The sequence below is a fragment of the Castor canadensis genome, chromosome 4 (genome assembly GCF_047511655.1).
Source record: "Castor canadensis chromosome 4, mCasCan1.hap1v2, whole genome shotgun sequence".
NCBI classification, from domain to species: domain Eukaryota; kingdom Metazoa; phylum Chordata; class Mammalia; order Rodentia; family Castoridae; genus Castor; species Castor canadensis.
Window position 1 is genome coordinate 146,449,433 of NC_133389.1, and position 23,140 is coordinate 146,472,572.

General features: G+C 36.5%; 1 protein-coding gene across 3 annotated transcripts in view; it reads right to left on the bottom strand.

Annotated features, from left to right (window-relative positions):
• Positions 1–23,140, bottom strand: part of Dnah7 (dynein axonemal heavy chain 7) — a 310,589-nt gene that overhangs the window by 166,605 nt on the left and 120,844 nt on the right. For all 3 annotated transcript variants that reach the window (XM_074071306.1, XM_074071307.1, XM_074071308.1), the window contains exons 24-28: positions 12,976–13,144; positions 10,396–10,498; positions 10,142–10,269; positions 4,114–4,326; positions 1,194–1,292 (exon numbers count right to left, since the gene is read on the bottom strand). In XM_074071306.1, coding sequence (XP_073927407.1) covers positions 1,194–1,292; positions 4,114–4,326; positions 10,142–10,269; positions 10,396–10,498; positions 12,976–13,144 — 712 coding nt within the window. The remainder of the gene's footprint in view (positions 1–1,193; positions 1,293–4,113; positions 4,327–10,141; positions 10,270–10,395; positions 10,499–12,975; positions 13,145–23,140) is intronic.

The window sequence follows — 23,140 nt, forward strand, 5'->3', positions numbered from 1 at the left end:
ATCAGTTCAGAAGTATTTTAGTGAATACATTGTGTGGATTGGCTAGTGTCCCTCCAAATTTCATGTCTACCCAGAACCTCACAATGTGAACTTATGTGAAAATAGGGCCTTACACATGTAATTAATCAGTTAAGATATCACAGTGGATTAGGGAGGGCCCTAAATGCAGTCAATGGTATCTGTATAAAAGAAAGAAGAGAGAGAGAGAGGGAAGAGAGAGAGAGAGATTCAGATACAGAGATGCAGAGAATAGGATCATATGATGATGGGTTCATGTGGGAAAGGAGTGAGGCAGTTACAAACTAAGGAGCATCAAGGAATGCAGAGAGCCACCAGAAGCTAGGAAAGAGCAAGGAAGAGCTCCCCTGTAGATCCTTCGGAGGGAGCATGCCTTCAACACCTTGATTTCAGACTTCTGGCCTCAAAACAAAACTGCAAGAGAATAAGTGTTGTCTTTTTCTTTTTCTTTCTTCTTCTTCTTCTTCTTTTTTTAACAAAAACAGAGAACAGGAGGGCAGAACAGGTCCTGTCTGGGGGGTTGGTACCAGTGACGGGGGGCAGAAGAAGGAGGGGAAGGGGGAAGGAGGGTGAATATGGTGCAAATATTGTATACATATGTATATAAATGAAGAAATGAGAACTATTGAAACATTCCAGGAATGAGGGGAGGGGGGATAAAGAAGAATGATAGAGGGGGTGAATTCAACTATTATATACTGTATCAACTTCTGTAAATCTCAAAATGTATCCCAAGTACAGCAATAAAAAAGTCATCTCATTCTTTTGAGGAACTTAATCTTATTTAATTTCTTCAGTTATTAACTGAACAAACATTTACGGAGCACCTAATCGGTGCTAAGAAGTCAGTGGTAGGTTGGGCAAGTTACTTTTCCTCACAGAGCCTATATTCACATGGAACTTATAAGCAAACATCTTTTAACTTTTGTGTGCTCATTATATTCTGCAGTAAAAAAAGTATGATTTAAAAACCCTAAGTCACTGAAACTTATTTGAAGCAACAAAGCTAGGTGAAACACTGTAAATAAAAACAAGAGTGATGATCTATGTTTCTCTGTACCAGGTCATTGTTTTTTACAGTGGAAATTTCTTGTAGGGAGTTTTGTAAACTAAGACATTTGATAAATACTACATTATTATGAGTATTGATACATCGGAATAATAAATACTCTCACCTCAAAGAGTGGTAAATCATGGGATAAAAATTTTGGCAGATTTACATCAATAATAGATCTAAGCAGCAAAATTTCTTCATTTTCATTTGGATATTTCAGCTAAAAGAAAATACAATCATGAGGATTCCAGCATCTGTTCAACACACCCCTTTGTGGTCATACACACACGCACACGGTCCCTATAGGATGTAAACGAATGTAAAAGTGTTGCTCTTATTTCTTTTCATTTGCTGGATTGTTATTAATTAAAGAAACTAACATTTACATTTGTTGAATTTCACTAGTTTATAATAAAAACCTAGGCTGAATTTCACAGACATGCAAAATCAAGGGCTGCTGGCCAGGAATTCAATATAGTTTGGGAGTTGCCACTGCCTGTATTTTGGGTAGAGCTTGCTTATCCTATACATTCAAGACTAGCAGTAGGTTGGGTCCATGAAAATCACTAAATGTGTGTAATCAGTTTGAAAAAATAAGTTGAAATTTTAAGTATACAAGCAACATTCATGAACTGTTCATATTTTGATGCCAAGTCCTTTTTTCTGAATATAGAATCATACACCCTTTCTTTTTCTTTTTCTTTTTCTTTTTCTTTTTTAACAAAAGCCACATAATGCATCATCTACTCCATCCAGTTTTGCTGTGTTCTGGGACTTTTTATGTTTTTGAAACAGTGGATAATGTTCATTCAAAGATACTGATAAAACAACTTGAGTGTGCCATCCTTATAAATATTTAAGTTTTTCAATTTTATATATTTTTCTTGTCCACATCAAGTTTAAAGTCACTATTTTTAAATATTTTATCTTTACTGAAATCTTTTTTAAACAATGATCTCAGTTTTCATAGAAACAAACTCTACTTTTCATGTTCATACATCATCAGTTTCCACCCCATGTCATTAAATTAAATACTAACAAGTAACATGTCCCACCTGGCTTCAAAAGGGTTCAAGAACAAGCAAACTGACTCTGAATAAGGAATACTGAAAGCTCATTTAATAGAAGTACAGGTGGGAGGGCAGAGCACCAAGATGCCTGTGCCTTAGCAAGCTCCACAAAGTAGAGAGGGCAGGTTGCTAAGTTGCTATGTTTATCAGTTAAGTAGAGGGTGTTTAGGAAGTTTATATTAACCTGCAAAACATCTGTGGCATAGCCAAAGTTTACTCAGAAGGTGACTGAAGTCTGAACTTGTTATTTATGTCTATATTAACAATAACCTATGCTTCACTATGTTACTCAAGACCTTACTGCAAAGTTTCTCCTACATCATGCATTTGTTTTCTGAAACTCCTTTTTTTTTTCTAAAATACTGCTACTTAGTACATGCTTTATTCTTACTAAGTGGCTTCCACCTAAAAAAGATCCTATACAAATGGCTGGCTGATTCAGTCTCTGAATGCAAAGCTGATCCTGCTCATCTGGATGTCATTTTTGATCAATCTAACCACAAATGAGTTGCAAGTGTCAGAATCTTGTTTTGTTGTTTGAGAGGCTTTGTTGTTTGAAGCAGTGTTTAAATTATCTCTTGATATAATAGGGAAAAAAAACCCTTCATAATATTCAAGCTAAAGCATTCAACAATTTTAAATTAGCTTTTGACAAAGAATGATAGGACTCATTTGCAGGATCCATTTGCACCCTAACTTTAATAGCTCAATTCCACAGTTAAGATTTCAGTGATGACAACCTCTGGGACAATGCATTATCTCCCCCACTATCTGACCACAAAGTAATCCTGACATGCCAGGTTAATACAAATCGTTGCTTCTAGGCCCTTTTGTTTATTGCAAAAACCTCCCAATGATTTGAAGTTATATTAAGCTAATGTGAAAGAGAATATCACCACTGTGTATCAGAATTTGTGATAACATTATTATAGAAGATGAAAATGCATGCCAATGTTCTTAATCATGTAGGATATATTTAAAATCTGTATCTCCTACTAATCATAAGTATGAAAATTCTGTCAACTCCAAGGTTACATTTTGCTGGTAACTATATATATAAAGGCTGTCTTGCCTTCATAAAGAAAATTAATGAGAAGGGGGATAAAGGGGAATGATGGAGGGGTAGAATTTAACTAAGATATATTGCAAGCACTTTTACAAATGTCACAATGTATCCCCAGTCCAACAATAACATGATAATAAAAAAATACAAAATACAAAATACTAAAGAAAATTAATGGACAGTTATTTTTCATGGTTTCACAAGATACTTCCAATGAAAAGTTAACTAAGAGTTAAATTATTTGGATTTTTCATATATGGAGAGGTGAGGTTTAGGGACCTTAGCGAGTTTTGTAGGTAGATTAATGCAACTAGAAGGGGTAGGGATCCAATTAGTGTGTAAAATAGGAAGTATAGGCCTGCGTCAAGTCGTTCTGTTTGGTTCCCTCATCGTGTAATGATGATTAGTGTAGGAATTAGTGTGGCTTCAAATAAGATGTAAAATAAGATTAGTTCTGTGGATGCATTTTAAGTGCAAACATTTTATTGAAAATCTATTACTACTAGTTTGCAGTTGGTAATTATATTAAGTGACAATATTTAGGGCTCTTTATATATACTTATTAATTATACATTATTTCCTTTAAAGTGATGCATATTATATAAACTAAAAGTCTCTAAAATATTTCTCAGCAGTAAACAATGTGATTCCTTGGTTATATCCAGTTTCATATATTTAGAATTATAAAACAGAATTTGTATCACTAAGAATTATATGTGAAAGGGTTTACAGTTCATTATAAAGTTTCCTTTTTTGTGAGAAAAATAATAAATTATGTTAAGTACAATAATAATTGACTTTTTTTCATTTAGTTAACGAAACCAATTAGCTAGTAGAACCCTATGAAGACACACAGTCCTAAGACTTACAAATGGGAAATTTACAAGTCAGAAACACTGTGTTTCTACCTTTAGATTCCCAGCAGCTGTGAGCACTGACTTCACGGCTCGCATTCCATAGTCATAGTGATGTTGAGATGACAACTGCTCTGAACACAAGCGATATGTAGCCACAATTTTGACTGACAGCGGCCGAGCAGTGACAAACCCACAGGAGTAAAGCACTATTTCAGCAATCATGGCATAGTCAGGAACCATCATGGCTACTGTCCGAAAGAGAGCCTGTGGAGTCATAGGAAAGGTGCTTTCAAAAAGACACATGAAGATAACCCTCTTTCCTTCATAACATTCTGTGACTTTATAGCCTTCTGAAATCACTTAATATTTATTAAATCATATTTATTACTTAATAAGTATCAAATTACAACATTCAATTCATATAGATAAAAATGAAACTCGTTTTCCTATTATGGCTGTATAATAAATACATGATTAAATATTTCTATCTAAATGTTACCTATCAATTATGCTAGATTCTTCGTGGGAAGCAACATGTTATCAGGAAAAGAACATCAGACTCTGCCAGGATGTGTAAAAGTCTGGCTCAGCGCCCAGGCAGATGAGAAAGTGCTTGCTTTGGGAGATGGGGCTTCAATCAAGCCTCTCTGGGGATCCAATTAATTTTATAGCCCCAGGATAATCAGGTAAACCCTAAAAACAAGACTATGTTAGACAGATAAAATATTTGAGATATTCTGACCCTTTTGAATTTGTAGTCACCAGGGCAATCCTCCTGCAAGCATAATAATGAAATGAAAACTAGAAATAGGTAATGGATCATTATTATTAGAGATAAATCAATTTTCCAAATTGTAAAGATAGTTTATTTTCAGAATATTTTAAATATTGTGAAGCAAATAAATGTCTTGTGATGGTAAGGACTAGAAAGCTGAATAGATTTTAAAACAATAATATGAAAATTTAGGTTTAGAATCTTAGCATATGTCAGGATACTTCAACAGCTTATATATTAATACATGATTGTTTAATATTAAAGAGGAAAAACAATAATCTTCTCAAGAAAATTTAAAAAAGAGAAGCACCGATAGTGAGTGGCAATTGTATTCATATACAGTTTGTAAATATCTTCTGGAAGTTAGCTGAATTACCACAAACAAAAGGTAGATAAAAATAATACATGACTTGCTTAAGTGATTTATTATGACTCTTTCAAGTTCAAAAACAACAAGAAGATTTGCATCTACCAAGATCTTTCCAACTTATTATGTAAATTATTAATTAGTGTCCTTATTGCTGCTGTTTTATCAATAGGTTACCATCAAGGAATGGAAAGAGCTGGAACTGTTGGCTCACACCTGTACTCCTAGCTACTTGGGAGACCAAGACCAGGAAAATTCATCCTGGTTCCAGGCCAGCCCAAGCAAAAAAGTTTGCAAGGCCCCATCTCAAAGAAAAAAGCTGGGTGTGATGGTGCATGTCTAACATCCCAGCAGGAAGCCTAAAATAAGAGGATTGCAGTTCAGGCTAGCCTGGGCAAAAAATGAAACTCTATCTCCAAATGAAAGGACTTGGAGTGTGGCTCAAGTTGAGCTCCTGCCTAGCAAGCACAAAGGCTTGAGTTCAAACCCTAGTACCACCAAAAAGTTTTTTTAAATGGAAAGAATAAAATGTCAAAAATACTGCTTGAGCAAGTAGGAGAGATTTTTAAACAAGTGTATTCTAACCACTTGATACATGAAGAAAAGAGAATGGCTCCCCAGATGCTGCCTTTTTTTTCGTTTTTTTGGTAGTTCTCGGGTTTGAACTGTTGGCTATGTGTTTGCTAGGCAGGCACCTGAGTCACACTGCCAACCCTTTTTGCTCTTATTATTTTTGAGATAGGGTCTTGATTTTGCCTTAGCCAGCTTGGATTGTGATCCTCCTATGTTAGGCTTCCCACTGTGGCTGGGATGAAGGCATGCACCACTGAAACCTAGCTATGTTGGTTGAGATGCAGGGAGAGGGGGAGTCCTCAGGAACTTTTTGCCCAGGCTGGCCTCAAATCAGGATCCTCCCAATCTCAGCCTCTCAAGTAGCTAGGATTGCAGGTTTGAGCCACCACACCTGTCTCAGATGCAACCTCTTTAAAAAGGTAGGTTCTCAGCAGCACTTTTGATGAATGATTGAATTTACAAATCAGTCAGTCAGTCTGGCTAGGTAAGGGTGATACAGCCTTTCTACAATATACAAATTATTAGCACTTTGGGGTCAACACCAAATACTGTATGTCATGGGTTTTCCTCTGGACACCTGAGGTATTTCCCAAATTCCTATTCACATTCTCTCACCATTGATAGAACTACAGTTGTGGTACACTATGAAACAGAGATACTAGTGGCTAGGAAAACAGAAAACAGAGTAAGTAAAGAAGTCTCAAGCACTTATCATGGTGTTCCATTTATGGAGAGTTCTCCACCAAAGACTTGACATTGATTCTTACCACAGAGGAAAGCATCCTGACTAAAATATTTGTGGCCTAATCTCAAACAGGGTGTGTGGCATACTAGTACACTTTGATCTTGGATGAAATAGTTTGTTAGTATAGCAGTAAGCATTTAGTGCTTTTGAAAAACTTAAATTAGATTCTAAACAAATGGTATACCTTCTTGAGTACAAAAAAACCCACTAGATCCAGCTAATATGCCAAGACTTGAATAAATTCCAGAACATATAATTAATATAAGCATAAACCCCTGTCTTTATCTCAGCAGAAATAAATTCTTGAGAATAGTTGTTCTGCTACATCTGCCCTATGGGCAGAAGGGCACACTTACTTCTTGGGATATGCTTCCAAAGACCTGTGCATACTGGTGCGGTAAAAACAAAAATCAGGCAGTAATTTCTTACAATTTCTTTCTAAAGACCTAAAAACAGATTTTATAAATACTTTAATCTCTTCAGGAATGAGCTTGACATTAATTGAGTGAAATAAAAAATTCAGGGTCTACTTTGCTTTTTTCCCTCAATTCTACTAGGGTATTTCATTCTATATACCCTCTGGAAAGCTATGTATAAGGTTATTGAGTCTGTAACATCAGATCTAGAATATGTCCGTTTTTTTTAAAGTATTCTGAAATTACCATTCAGTATTAATCCTTCTGAATAGTTTCAATATATAGCTTACAGTGGAGATGTGTTTAAAATTGTTTTATTATGTAGATTTTAACAAGATTTAACAGAATGTCAAAATGAGACTCTGCACAAAATAACACTTTCCAGTTATCAATGTGTGTAACCCACCCAATATGCAAAATTTACCAAGGAAATGAACACAACCCTTGAACCTGCTCATCTACTTGTACAGCTTACAGTATTTGAGAGAGAAAGGAAGGATATGTTAAATGATTTCCTTGAAGGGAGGCTACTGTTATGCTGTAAATACTTTCAATTCCCTTCACCACTCCCAAGTTCAGTGAGAGCCTGGAAGGAATCCCTGCTTTTGGGGAGGATATGAATTTGTGCCTGATTCACGTCTGAGAAGGCAAAAGTGGCCTGTGGCAGCAGTGCCCAGAGTTTGCTGAGGTGACAGATGCATGAGCACATGAAAAGGCAAACAGCGAAGCTGGATCTGTTGAAGTCCTGCCCTATGTTCCTCCTGGCAGAGTGAGCCTCTCCAATGATGAAACTGCTGTGGAATTGGCTGCCTGACATCCAGGCAAAGAGGAGGGAATGACAACTGGAGAAACAGAATCTAGCACCTAAGCTTCAGGAGTTACAAGACAAGCCCTAACAGAGGACTCTGAAGAACTGTGGATGTTCATGTGAGAGGATTCATGTGGATAAAACCTCTGCCAGGTCCAGGGACTTCACTCGGATGGTCACATCTGTTCTGTATTTTATGTATGTGTACTCAGAGGTTCCCTGTGGGTTCATAGAATGAGGATGAGTTAATTTGTCAGGCAGCAAAGTGGCGGCTCAGCAGAACACTTGAGAGCAAACAGCATGTGGCAAGGCATAGAACAATGAAGCTAGTGAGGCCCCATGTGACAGAAAATGGCAGAACACATGATTGGGTCCTAATGCCAAGGCTCTCATCAAGAAAGTTGGACTTTATTTTGCAGGCAAAAAGGAGCCCACAGTTTTTCAAGTCTGGAAATTATATGATTAGATTTCTTTTGGTAGATCACACAGATAGCATTGTAAAGGGGAGTTCATTATGGTGAATTCCAGTGAAGAAAAGACAAGTGACAAGTGAATTGTCACCCAAGAGAAAGGAGTGGAAACAAAGCTGTGGCAGTGAGACTGGATGGGATCAGCAGGAATTAGGAGACTTGTGAGACAGGATCCCTGGAGCCTGGTGACTGACCGAGTCACCAGGCGAAGACAAGGATGATTCTCAGGACTCATAGCAACACTTTCTGTGGCCCAACAGGCTTCATTTTTATTTTTACTTTTTAAGGAATATGTAACTCTTTCAATTCAGACTTATTAGGAACATATATATGAAAACAGATTTTCTGTAGCAGCTCCAACCAAGAAGACAGCACAACAGGAACAACAGCAACAACAAAAAACTGTCAGAATTTGAAGTCAGCTTTTTGGCTCAGTATAGAAGGAAAATACATTAGCCAAGCACTGCAAAGTGACTATCTTATATTATTTCAGCATGCACGCTGTAGAATGGTCTGCATGGGACATTAATAACTTCAACCAATAATAATTCCCAGCTTATTACTCACAGATTTTTGCCTTCCTTGTTTTTATAAATACTTACACATTCAGGTTGATCCTACTGAATAACATAAATGAATGCATGCCAGAATTGCTACAAAAAAGTTCTTTCCAAAAGAAAATTGCACTGAAAAGTCCCAAAATGCTTCTTAAAGATTTACCAGTTTTCATTGTTAAACCATGGTTTTCTTCACTATGGCAAAGTATTAAAATATCTGAACTAACATCCAAAAGGGCATAAAATGGAAATAAAAAACTACTTTGTAGCCATTAGTCCTACCAAAAGACATTTTGGTGGAGAAGAGCAATTAATCATTCAGTCTGAGGAGCTGTGAGTCTGTCTGCAAACAGTGGAAGGCAGGGAGGAGGCAGTCAGAAGACTTAGGTTAGTGTCTACAGCTACGACTGCACTGTCTTCCAACATGCTCTTTGTGCACAAGCCATGGTCATGCGGTTCAGCAGGAGGAAATGTAAAAGGTTGACAAAGACGCAGAGAAATGTCATGTTTTACTAATAGATAAAGAAGGTTTTCATGCAAAATTCTGGACCATTCAGTTAAGGCAGTGTTTTGTTCTTTTTAACAACAACAACAACAACAAAATCAGTGTTGTATATTAATGAGAATTTATGTGGGAGGTAAATTGTTGCAACCTGTTTTTGAAACCAATTTAACAACATAGCTCTCATCCTATGACTCTAGTTATGGAAATGTTTTAAAATAGAGAGAGGTTTAAGTAGAAACTGCCTATCATAATTATTTATGATGCAGGAAAACTAAAGGCAACTTAAATATCCAACAGTAAAACGGTTCAGTGAATTTGTGTACAGTTTAAATTATGTTTATACATATGGGGAAATGCTCATGTTATAATATTAACTTGAGAAAACACCCAGTACCAGTATACATAATTGTCTGATTTGAACACTGTAAAAAATGCACTTAAGATTGGAGGGTTATAATATAGTAACAAGTTGAATGGATATATTTTCTGATTTGCTTTAATCAACACTATTTTAAAAATATAAACTTAAGGTAACTGAAGCTTTAAAAATAATCTTCTAGAGGAAGGGGACCAGTGGGAGGTTAGAGGGGGGACAAGAGAAGATAATGAGGGATGAATTGATCAGTACATTATCTATATGAATGAAAATGTCACAATGAAACCCATCATTTTGCACGATTAGTATCTACTAATAAAAAAGATTATAAAAGACTCCAAAAACCTTTTAGAACAATTTTGTAAAATAGGTTAATGCCTAAAAGTAAATATTTTGCAGAAAATTTTAGGGTAACAAACTCTTTCTTTTTTATATTAACTGCAAATTGTGGAAAGGAAAATAGATGATATAATTATGCCTTCCCTACCTTCAGATTATCTGGCAGTTCTGATCGCCCAGCATACCCAGGGTTCATTGTTATAAAGACAGCACAGGTGGGGTCAAGTTTTAGTTCAGTTCCTTCAAACACTAGAATATCAGCACCTGCATTAATACCTGTGGGTAATCAAGAATGAAATAACTTTAGCAATGCCACATATAAATGTGCATTGTGCCATTCCTTCCCTCCAGTATTTTCATGAAAGTATTTTTGCAAAATGCAAAGACAGACTTGCCCATTACCTCTTTGGATAGTAAGGATTTGTTGAGCAACCACAGAAAGTACTTCCAAATCAATTCTGTTAAACTCATCAAAGCAAGCCCAGGCTCCACAAGATAACAGTCCCTGGGAGAAAAGATTAATGAAATTTTTTAACTTTATCTGATTGAATATTATATTGAAACGTTGCATTTTCACCTGATCTTTTCAAGGATTTAATATCCTATCAAGGAAATTGCTTATTCACTTTTATCTTTAAAGACAGCTTATTTTTTCATTACCAATCCATTATTCTGCATGAATAAAGAGTTTGATCAACTGGAAATTTTTCCAATTTATTTTTTTCTGCATACTGCATAGCTTTTGCCATTTAGATGTATGCCTGTAATTTCCAAGCCTTTCTTACTTTTTATTTACAAGTTGATTTTATTTGCTTTTCTGTATGGGCTCAAGAAAATGGGTTGTAATAATCTTCTAGCTGAGAGGACTTCTGTTGCCAATGACACTGTTCTGTGGTCTGAGCATCTGAATAGCCAACCAAGAATTTAAGGCTCCAGTTTGCAACCCTAACTCACCATTACATTGCTAATATGTGTCACTTGGTCATAAGGAAAACCTGCAAAATCAAACCTAAATAGCTCTGTTCAAATTCAGATTTGTTTTTTTTAAAGCATCAATCAACAATTATTTGTTAAAGACACAACATTTTCAGGTTGTGTATGTGTGTGTGTGTGTGTGTGTGTGTTGCATTGAGTATCTGGTTTGTACCAGGCATGATGTGTGGCATTTGTGTGACATTTACAGGTATTTTTATGCAAGAAAACTAAGTCTGTACCATATAAATGTTACATAATTAGCACATGGCCACACAGATAATAGTGGCTAACCTTGAATTTGTTCACAGTTCATTCTACTGAAATATACTAGATTGAACATGAACTCCACTCATGTAAAACAACAGTCAATTTTCATTATTTAGAGAAGACTTTGACCTCTACTGGATGATATAATGAAAGGATTTGAAATCACAAAGAACAGAATGCTTATTCAGTTACACAGATTGTAAGCTTTGATAGTAAGAACTACATCTTTTTCATTTGTAGCCTCATTACTCAGAATAAACCTAAGATAACTAAAGTAGCCATATAATCAATAAGTACTTATCAATAAACAAATTTAATATTATAAGAAATCTAAATCAAAGAATTAAGAGTATCAACATATAGACTCAAAAACTGAGGAATAGCTGGGCATTGGTGGCACCTGCCTGTAACTCCAGCTACTTGCAAGGTGGAGGTAGGAGGATTACAATTTTGAGGTCAGCCTGGGCAAAGTTAATGAGACCCTTCTTCAAAAATGAAAATTATAAACAATATGGCTTGGGGTGTGATTCAAGGGGTAACACCACTTGTCTAGTATGCATGAGGCCCTAGGTTCAATCCCCAGTACCTCAGAGTAGTAAATACCAAATATTTCTTTGTAAACTCTAAAATTTATTTTATCATCATAGCAAGTTTATGTATCAGCATAGAGGATGAATTAAAATGTTGCCATTTAAATGGGTTTTTTTACTCATTATAATGTTGACTTCTATTTTTTTTCTTTACTCTTATTCTAATTGTTTCAGCATCAAAAATGTGGAGTTTTATAAAACTCCAAATTTGTTATAGAATGGCTAGGACATTTAGTCTAAAATCAGTTTAGTGGAGGGGATATGATTGGTATTTTTTTTTGTTAATTTTTTAAGTGCTAATCTTTCTGAAGAAAATTGCAAAAAGTAAATACTTTAGAATATTTAAAATGTAATTTGAAAATAATAGAAAAATAAAAATCAGTAAATATCAGGAACTCGTAATCCAAAATTTTGTGTTCAGTCGTGTTAATTTTAGAGAATTAAAGGCTCTAGCAACAAACTGCTGAAGGGACCAGATGGTCATAGGTTTATAAATAGGGATGACATATTTAATACCACCTTTTGGAATTTTACGTATTTATAAGAATAGGAATCTGGCTCAAAATAAGAAAAAAAAACCTCAAGGATGTTGAGTTCACTAAAAAATATTAGCTAGAATGTGTCAATAAAAGTAAATTAATGAATCATAAAAACATGTTGGTAACAAAATCTGTGGGTTAAAGAAGTCATTGTAATCCCAGAATCTGTGCACAATATGGTGGTTCTCAAAGTTGCCCATGTCTCCAGTGTACTTAAGGGACTCACTCACTCCTTCCTATCAGGAATAATAATCCACTATAGCAAAGGCTAGAGCGGTCAGACCTAGTTGGAGGAAACAGATCACTATGCTTGTGTTCTTAAAGGGTATGTTTTGTCTCCAGTCCCTCCCCACCGCCACACACACCTCTCTCTCTCTGTCTCTCCTCCATGACCACCATAAGGTGAGCAGTTTTGCTCCTCCATGTAACCATGAACTGAAAACTCCAAAACCATGAACCAAAATGAGTTTTTCCTCTTCCTAAGTTGATTATCTCAGGTGTTTTGTCACAGTGACAGAAAGCTATCACACTGCATTCAGTTACGTTTCATTATAAATAACTTTCCTCTCATTAGTTATCCTACTGTAAATAACTGAGGAGTTAATTCAAACCTTAAAGAATTTTCCTAAAGCTAAATAATCCAACCCATCAGAGCAGTTGAAAACAACACATTGTTTGGCTACAGCTTTTGCTAAGTCCTTGGTAGTTTCTGTCTTTCCAGTGCCAGCTGGACCCTCAGGTGCTCCTCCAAGGTGCAGGTGAAGAGCTCCAAACAAAGTTCTGAAAGACAAGAAATCACCAGACTATGTAGAATAATGTGGTTTTTGAAAAGCATACACCAAAAAGAAGAAACATTTAAATTGAGAACTAATTAGTCATTTCCTCTCTCTCTTTTCCCAGTAACCTCAGAAAAACTTCTGATGGTACAGTACTTTGTCTGTTATTATATTTTGTTTCTGAACACATTTAGAACAAATTCACTTTTGAATTTCCATGCTGACCTTGGTCAATATGTACAATGCAGCTGACCCTGAACCCTGAACAACCCAATCCCCTTACTCTGCAAGCATATGTAAATGTCAATGAAACCCACCAAAAATGGCTAAAAAGGAGGAGGAAGAAGAGATGGTAGTTAAGAAAGAGTAACATAGATAGGACAAATTTGATCAAAGTACATTATATGAAAGTTGTAAACATCACAATGAAACCCCTTTATACAAATAATTTATGCTAAAAAGATAACTAGGAAAGAAATACATATGACAGCTTTTAAAATACATAGTCTTTTTTTTTTTTTTTTTCGTTTCTGGGGATCAAACTCAAGGCCGTGTACAAGTTAAGCAAATGCTCTAGCACTGAGCTACACCTCTAGCCTATGGCTACTTTCAATATTTTATTTTATTTATTTTATTTTATGAGAGCTTTATAGCCAGTGAGCAGATTCTCTTCTCACTGATTTTTTTTTAAATTATTGTTGTACTGGGGGTACATTTTGGTATTTACAGAAGTTCTTACAATATATTATAGTTGGGTTCACCCCTCCATTATTCTTCTTTATCCTCCACCCCCTATTCCTGGAATAGTTTCAACAGGTCTCATTTTTCCATTTACATACATGTGCACAGTATTTGCACTATATTCATCCTCCTACAACCTTTCCTCACATCCTCCCCCTCTCCCACTGGTACCACCCACCCACCACAGGACCTATTCCACCCTCCTGTTCTCCAGTTTTGTAAAACAAAAACAACAACAACAACAACAAAGACATTTCTGCTTAAGATACCATGGCTATTTTTTAAACAATGAACGAGAAATCAACAATGATGATGGAATGCAGAACTGAAGAAGTAATTAAGACCTGTGCAGAGGACCATATTGTTTTAGGATTTGCATATAAACACAAATATATTTATGCTCACATAGAAACAGAAAATAAATCCTCATAACTGAGCAAGATAGGGAACTAGAATGGATCCATCTATATAAATGCAGAAACCTTGAAATGCTGCCTTATCTCTAAGTGGATGAAATTTACTCCAGCAACCTCCTGGAGACAGACAAACAGGACTCAACCACAGAAGAGATAAGGACACTTTCCTTTCATAGAGGTCCTAATGACAAGCACACATTGGTTACAGAGAGGAGAGAATTTGCATTTCCATTTCCCATGGCACATGACCCCAGACTAAGAAACATTAAAATGTTTTTTTTTTTCTGTACCACAGAAAAACCTAAAGCTCTACTCAGAAATAAATCTGAAACTGCTACATAAGTATACCTCCACAACTGAAAGATACATGAAGAAACCAACCCCTATCAAAATGAGCTCACAGTTAAAACCAAGAGATCAAACTTGAGTCAGACTTACAGAGGCAAATATGCAAAGCTCTGTGAATGACATATACCTTGCCCTCTTCAGGATCTGGGTGCTCAGTTAAATGAGATATTAAACAAAAGGAAATAGATACCAGAAAGTGTGTGTGTGTGTGTGTGTGTGTGTGTGTGTATGAGAGAGAGAGAGACAGAAAGAGACAGAGAAAGAGAGAGAGAGGGAGAGACACACACACACACACACACACCTGGAGAGTCAAAGACAGACAGACAGAAACCAAAATTCTGGTAATAAAAATAACATTGAGCTTTTGAATATTCAGATATAGGAGGTTAAATATCAGAATAACATAAAGAAAATTATGTACTGGTAGGTAAACATCCATGAATCACCCAGAGGGGCAGAAGTCAAATATGAGAAAAGTTAAGAGACATAGACAAACCAAAGGAGAAAAATGGAAAAAGAGGCAAAATTTAAACAGCTGAGACTTGCCAAGAATTGAAGAAAGACATGAATTGAAAAAGTCCTGACTTGATCATGGTATATGATCTTTTTGATATGTTGTTGAATTTGGTTTGCTAGTATTTTATTGAGGATTTCTGTATCTAAGTTCATTAAAGAGATTAGCTTATAATTCTCTTTTTTGTTGTGTCCTGGTCCAATAAAAGGATGAGTGTAATACTGGCTTCATAGAATGAGTTTGGCAGTGTTCTTTCCCTTTCTATTTCATGGAAAAGTTTAAGGAGTGTTGGTATTAGTTCTTCTTTACAGGTCTGGTAGAATTCAGCAGTGAATCTGTCAGGACCTGGGCTTTTCTTTTTTGGGAAACTATTGCTGCTTCAATTTCATTGCCTGTTATAGATCTATTTAGATGATTTATATACTGTTGGTTTAATCTTGGATGGTCATATGTATCTAGAAATTTGTCCATTTTGTCTATATTTTCCAATTTATTTGAATATAGGTATTCAAAGTAATCCCAGGCATGCAGGAATGGTTCAACACTTGCAAATCATTAAATGTAATACAGCACATTAACAGAAGCAAAGACAAAAATGACATGATCATCCTAATATATGAAGAAAAGGCCTTCAACAAAATTCAACATCCTTTCATGATAAAAGCTCTGATGAAACTCAGAATGGAAGGAATGTACCTAACATAATAAAGGCTATATATGAAAAGCCAATAGCCAACATCATACTAAATGGGGAAAAACTGAAATGATTTCCTCTAAATTACAACAATAATTAAAAAAGGAAATAAAGAAGTCTCATTAGGGGAAATGAAAAACAATCCAAATGTAAACATTACATTGAACAACACTACAGAGAAAATTGTGAAAACTTCAATAGGGAAAATTACCTACGAAGGAAAAATTAAAATAATAAATTTAGCAGTAGTAGCAATGAATGCCAGGAGACTATTATCTTTGGAGGACTGATGGAAAACTATTGTTCACCTATAATTCTATACCTAGCTAATCTATCTGTAAATAATTGAGTGAAAACCAAAAAAAAAAGAGAGGGGCATTTTTATTAGACAAAGACTAGTGAAAGACCAGCTTTCAGTGACTCACTGAAAACACTACTAAAAGACATTGTCTACATGAGGAGAAATTTTAAAAAGTAAAGCAAAGCAAGAAGTAATGGTAAGAAGATGGCGGATAGCTGATGGACCTGGGACCTTAATTTGCATGATTTCAAACAAATACCAGATTTTTGTGGCAGCAAGGATCAGGTAATTCTGCTTTTTCTACCAATCAAGATACTGCCAACACATAGCAGGCATATAATCTTCATTGACTAATGAAGATTAGATTAAAGTAACTTTTCAAAGTGCATAAGAGCCCAGTACAGGGTCAAGCAGCTGCTGCCTGCTTACCTATGTGTTTGCTGGCTGGGAACAGCTGGGGGCAGTGTCAGATAGCTCTGACCGATCCACCACTTTTTATCTTTTTCTTTTTCTCTTTGTCTTAATTCCCTCCCACCTGAATCAGTCAAACTAAAGCACAATACAGAGAACTGCACAGACCTGTAAGCATCTGGAAGTACCTGGACCCACGATAATACTTGTAGACACAGAACCTCTGACTGCTGCCCACCTGTGCAGATTCCTTTCTGCCTTAGTGTGTCTGCAACCTTGCCAACAATAACACAGCACAGAGAACCATAGAAACATTACTGCAAGCATCAGGGAAGACTGGCACCTGCCAAACACAAGCAGACACAAAGCCTCTGTCTGTCATCTGCCTGCACTGCCCTGTAGCTGAACTGTTTTTAACCAAGCACAGCTGCTAACCCATCAGGTGAGTGAAACACACTGTTTCATCAGGTGAGTGAAACACACATACTCTATCATAGCTCAGAGCCAAGTTCACCCCCTCTGGACAAAACTGGTGGCCAAATACATGGAGAAAATATATCGCCTCTGCCTGGGAAGAAGAGGCAGAACACAGAGTGACTCAGCAGCCACAGTGGGGAAAGCTAGCCACTGCACTGCCTTGGAGAAAAGGAGTAAGCTGAAACTAAGAGTCTCACCAAGAGAAAAGCTCCTCTCTGACTCATAGGCTTGCCCTGTGAGTGAATGGGGCTGGCTACTGATCATTTGCCAATCTCTCACAAAACCACTTCTTAGAACCCACCTGCTCCCGAGGGTTCACTCCACTAAGGAAGCCTGGACTCAAATACCCAGAGCTGAGCTGTCCAATAGGGAAGAGCAACACTCATTGTCATGCAATCCAACATACCAACCTTAAGAAGGGACAGTCTTGGCCAGAGTCCTTATAAAAAAGGACCACCTCAACCTGAAATCAGAGGAAACTGTCCAGAACATTCATAGATAGATAGATAGATAGATTCATATATATATTCTTTTTTTAAATTTTATTATTTAAATTTTTAATTTTAATGTTTATTTTCTTCATTTTTTTCTCCCATCTTACTGTTATCTACCTCCCTTCTCCATTCTGTCCTAACATTAACTCACTCAGACCTCTATTGCTCCACTTTCCTTTCTCTACCCCAGTTTTTTCTTCCTCATTTCACTCTATCTTCTCCCCCTTCCTTTCCCCCTCTTCACCTTCATTTCTTTCCCCTCCCTGTCCCCCTACTACCTCAACCTCCTCAAAATGCACCACCCACTGAATAGTCTATTATACCAACTTTACCCATTACGCCATCCTTCCTATCCCTCAGCGATTCCTGACAATAGCACCTTCTTCCACAATGACTGAACACACACTAGAGACTTAGTACCCTAGAACCCCCATGTCTCACACCCCTCCCCCACTCGCCCTAACCCCTTCTGTCCCTCCAGTGCCAGCAGTTTCAATACCTGAGTATCCACTTCTATCCAAACAACTGTTATTCCCCCCAATCTCCACATCTTGTAGATAATATCACCAAGGAGCTCCCTACATATTTTGTAAATAAGTGATCCAGCATTGAATCAGTGAATTTGTCATTGCAGGGAAGAGAAATAGCACATCAACCTAGCTAATGACTAAGCCAGTCATAGGACAGTAATTGAGTCAAGGGGAAGATAGCAGGTGATTAAAATCCCCAATTAGCCACATAACAGCACAGGAGCACAGCACATCATAGATGCATGGGGAGAAGAAGAAGGGCAGGAAATTCTACCCCCAAGAAGACAAAATTCACACGATATACTGGGAAATGAAGAAAATTATTACCCAGATCCTGACCCCAACAAAACAATGTTAATTATGATGAAGGAACCAAATGACATCCATAAAAAAAAATCTCTCAAAGAGGAGAGAGGCTAAATGACATGGTTAAGCTCAGTACAACCACTCTGGAAAGCAGTATGGAGGCTCTTTAAAAAACATGAAATAGATCTGCCATACAATTCAGCATTACCACTCCTAGGGATATACCCAATGGAATAAAAGTCAGGTTACAACAAAGGCACCTGCACACCCAAGTTTATTGCAGCACTGCTCACAATAGCCAAGCTATGGAAACAGCCAAGATGCCCCACTACTGATGAATGGATTAAGAAAATGTGGTATTTATACACAATGGAATTTTATGCAACCATGAAGAAGAATGAAATTTTGTTAGTTGCAGGTTTGGATGGAATTGGAAAACATCATCTTAAATGAAGGTGGTCAGGCTTAGAAGGCATGAAGCTCCTAGTTCTCCCTCATATGTGGATTGTAGACCTAAAACAAATGCAGTAATATTATGGGACACGGGTCACACTAAAGGGAGGCTGTGAAAGGGAGGGATGGGATAAGGGAAGGAAACCAAAAACTTGAATGTGGTTGATACGCTCTCTGTACTGGAATGAATATAGAAATTTTAAACTGGCCAGGGCCACCATAGGAAGCAGACTAGGGAGGAGTGAAGAGGACTGGAAGAGGCAAATCACTTGGAGTGGTAATACACAAATGCATGGTAACCATACAAGGAAACTCCCTGTGTAGCTATCTTTATCTCAAACTAGCAAAAATTCCATGTTTCTCATTTTATCTTTTATGCTTTTTTCTTCTACAAAATCGTAGAACAGTAGAGTGGAACAGGTTCTGCCCTGGGAGGAGGGGAGTTGGCACCAGTGGGAGGGGGGAGTTGGCAAGGAAAAGGATAGGAGGATGAATATGGTGCAAGCAATGTATACACACACACATATATATATAAATGCCAAAACTAGAAACTGTTCCAGGAATGAGGGGAGGGGAGATGAGGGAGAGCAGTGGAGGGGGGAATTCAACTATGATATATTTGATACATTGTAAGAACCTTTGTAAATGCTACAGTGTACCCCCACCTAGCACAAAAAGAAAAAAGAAGCAATGGCAAGTAAAAATATTCATATTTTTGGTAAATCTATATAAATATTACTTGTAAAAACGTATCATTCTTTCCTCTATGAAATGTGATCAGAATATGTGTATGTATTAGGTAATCACCAATTTTCTTGAGAATAAATGAAATTTAAGATGTTTTCCTCACAATTAGATGGCAGGCACATACATACATGTAAATTATAGAGTGATTCCTATATTGTAACATCTATAAAAGCTTCAACTGGGTACAGTGCTCAGCCATAAGCAATAGCGCTGGTATCAGATTCAATGTAGATTCTTTATGTGATCAGGCCTTCCCTTATGCCATAGATGCCACAGTATCAAAACAAATTCCAGTACTGCCTCACTGTTCTTGGCCTTAATCCTGAACTACTCTCCCTGATTCACTCCGTGTTCCGTAAATAATACTCCTTCTGGACCTATGAGGAAAACCCAGAGATTAAGCACTATCCTCTATTTGAAAGGCATAGTGTTCACTAAAAACATTTACAATTCTAATAATTCTCTAGGAAACAATATAATTTAAAACTGCTTTTATTTTTATAGGAGTTCAGTACATTTTTTTAAATCCCTCTTTCATGCCAGGAAATGTGTTGGTGCTGGGAATAGAGAAAAAAATAGAACATAGCCTTTTTCCATGAATAGGATACAATAAAGAATATTGTAAAGAATTGTAGCAGGGAGGAGGACCAGAAAAGAAACAGACAAGTTTGTGTTCTGATAATGAGACGGGGGGGAAGGGATGGCATATCAGAGAGATAAAACTTAAAGAACTGAAACATGAAGAAGGTCACATAGCACTGGGGAAATGAAATAGTCAATAAAGATGCATGCAACCATACATGGGTTAAGCTTTGCCTTTTGCTTCTGTAACCTGCTTGCAAGGGTATATAAGGTGAGACCCCTTTGTTCTTGGGGCTCAGTCTTTGGACACGAGTCTACTGAGTCTGCGCCAGCACAATAAAATGTTGCTTCTTGCTAAACTGCCTCATTGTCCCATATCTCTGCTTGACATTCCTGCAACGAATATATCAAATATATCTTCAATCCACTGTGATGAACACTAAGAAGAAGAAGCCACCAGGTATAATCAGAGTCACTGAAAAGTGACTGCTAATGTGGGCAAGGGCATCAAGGAAGTCTACCTGTGAAAGGTGATGTCCTAAAGAAATTAAAAGAAGAAGAATTTTCTTGGAAAATGAGATAATGTGTGCAAAATGACTGAATCAAGAAATAAAATAGGGGGCTAGAAGTATGGCTCAAGTAGTAGGGAGCCTGCTTTACAAGTGCAAAGTCCTGAGTTCAACCCCCTTAGTCCTGATAAAAGAAAGGAAAGAAGGAAGGAAGGAAGGAAGGAAGGAAGGAAGGAAGGAAGGAAATGATATATATAAAGAAGAGTTTGGTAACCTTGGAGTGGGAAACCTCAATGTAGACCTTTTGGTCTCCATATACTGTATCTGAGCATACTTGAGCATAATAAATTTGGAAGAAATTTAAGTAGTTAGTAGAGTAGTAATAGTAAAGCTGAAGAAAAGAAAATTGTGTTGCGTAGATCATCCTACCCTTTCTGTCAGGTTGGATATGTCAGCTGTATGAAACAAACTTTAACCAAAACTTCTAATTTCTCTCTCAACCCAGATTACACTTAGGACATCAAATCTATCATGAAGAGGACCTTGTTTAAGTACTGGGTGAGGTCACTGTGTGGTTCTCATTCCTCATCTGAAACTGGGTGAGTTTGACCCATTATTCTTTCTGTTTTATCCAGCTCTTCACCCATGTGGAAAGTATGTTTAACTTTAAGGAGAGGAAAATAATTACAACATATTAAGGCTGGATTGCTCCTATAAGCTTTGAATAGAGGATTAGATACTTGCTCAGCCATTTAAAGACTAAGACTTTACTTTCCATTGACTTTACATTTAGAAGTCTATGATCCACTTGTAATTAATTCTGTGTCTAGATTCATTTATGTGTGTGTGTAGATATGCACTTGTTCTAGAAACATTTGTTGAAGAGTATACTTTCTCCACTGAATTGTCTTTGTTCCTTTGTCAAAGGTTTTTATTTTAGAAATGTTTCTTAACTATGTGTTAAGGATTTTGAGCATACATTTCTCTTCCCATTTCTAAATGTAAAACAAAGCAAATAACTTTTAGAAAATAACATAGAAAATCTAGGTGACTTTGTGCTTAATAATGACTTTTTAGATACAAGGTCTAAAAACATGGACTAAAGAGTTAGACTTATTTTAAGATTAAAAAAATTTACTCTGGGAAGAAACTACTAAAAGAATGAAAACAAAACATACAGACTGAGAAAGAGCATTTACAAAAATGTCTATACCATATTACAAAAATTGTATCCAAAATATAAAAAGAATTCTTAAAACTCAACCATAAGAAAACAAACAATGCAGTTACAAAATGGGCAGAAGAGCAGAACAAACACCTCACCAAAGAAGATATTCATATATAACACATGAAATTTTGCCAAATGAACACATGAAAATTTGCCAACCTCATAGATAATTAAAGAATTGCAAAGTAAAGAAAATATGTCTATTAGAATGGGTAAAATCCAAGACTCTGACAACTCCAAATGCTGCCAAGGTTGTGGAACAACAGGAATTCTCAGTCCTCGTGTGGGAATGCAAATAGTGCAGCCACATTGGAACAAGTTAACTATAGGCTTACTATGTGATCCAGCAATCACGCTCCCAGGGATTTACCCAAATGAATGAAATGCTTATGTCCCAACAAAACCCTTGCACATGAATATTTGTAGCAGCTTATTCATAATCACCAAAACAAAGATGTCCTAGGTGAATGGATAAACTCTGATAAGTCCATAAAATAAAGTATTATTCAGAGATATAAAGGAATGTGCCAGCGAACTTCAAAAAGACATGAAAGAACCTTAAGGATATACTGCTAAGTGAAAGAAGACAATATGTAGATTCCAAGAATATGACACTTAGGAAAAGAGAAAAGCATAGTGACCAACTAGGTGGTTACTTGAGATTCAAGAGGAGAAGAGGGATGAATGTGAGAAACATGGAGCATTTTTCCAGTGAAACTCTTCTGTATGGTTATATAACAGTGGCTACATGACATATGCATTTGTCAAAATTCATAAAGCCATATAACACAGTGTACCCTGTTATAAACTACGAACTTCAGTTAATATTAACACATCAATATTGGTTCATCAACTGTAGCAAATGTAACCACACTAGCTAATGCAAGATGTTAATAACAGGAGAAATGAGGGTCAAGGGTTTCCTTGGGAATTCCTGTACTTTCAGCATATTTTTCTATAAACCTAGAACTGCTCCAGAAAAAAATTTACTTAAAAGGGAAGGGAATAGATAATGGAATAAAAGTAGGAAAATAAACAAATTAATTAAATTCAACTAAATCAGTAGGACTTAATCTGTGAATAGATGTGAAGAGCTATGAAACAGCCAAGGCCAAAGCCAGGCATTTATAAGGATGAATGGACTTTAGCCATTCACTGCCATTTTCAGAGATGTAAATAGGGGAGACTGAACTAACTGAGTAAGTAAAATGGTAAATTTCCTTTGGAAAAATTACAAGAACCTATAGGA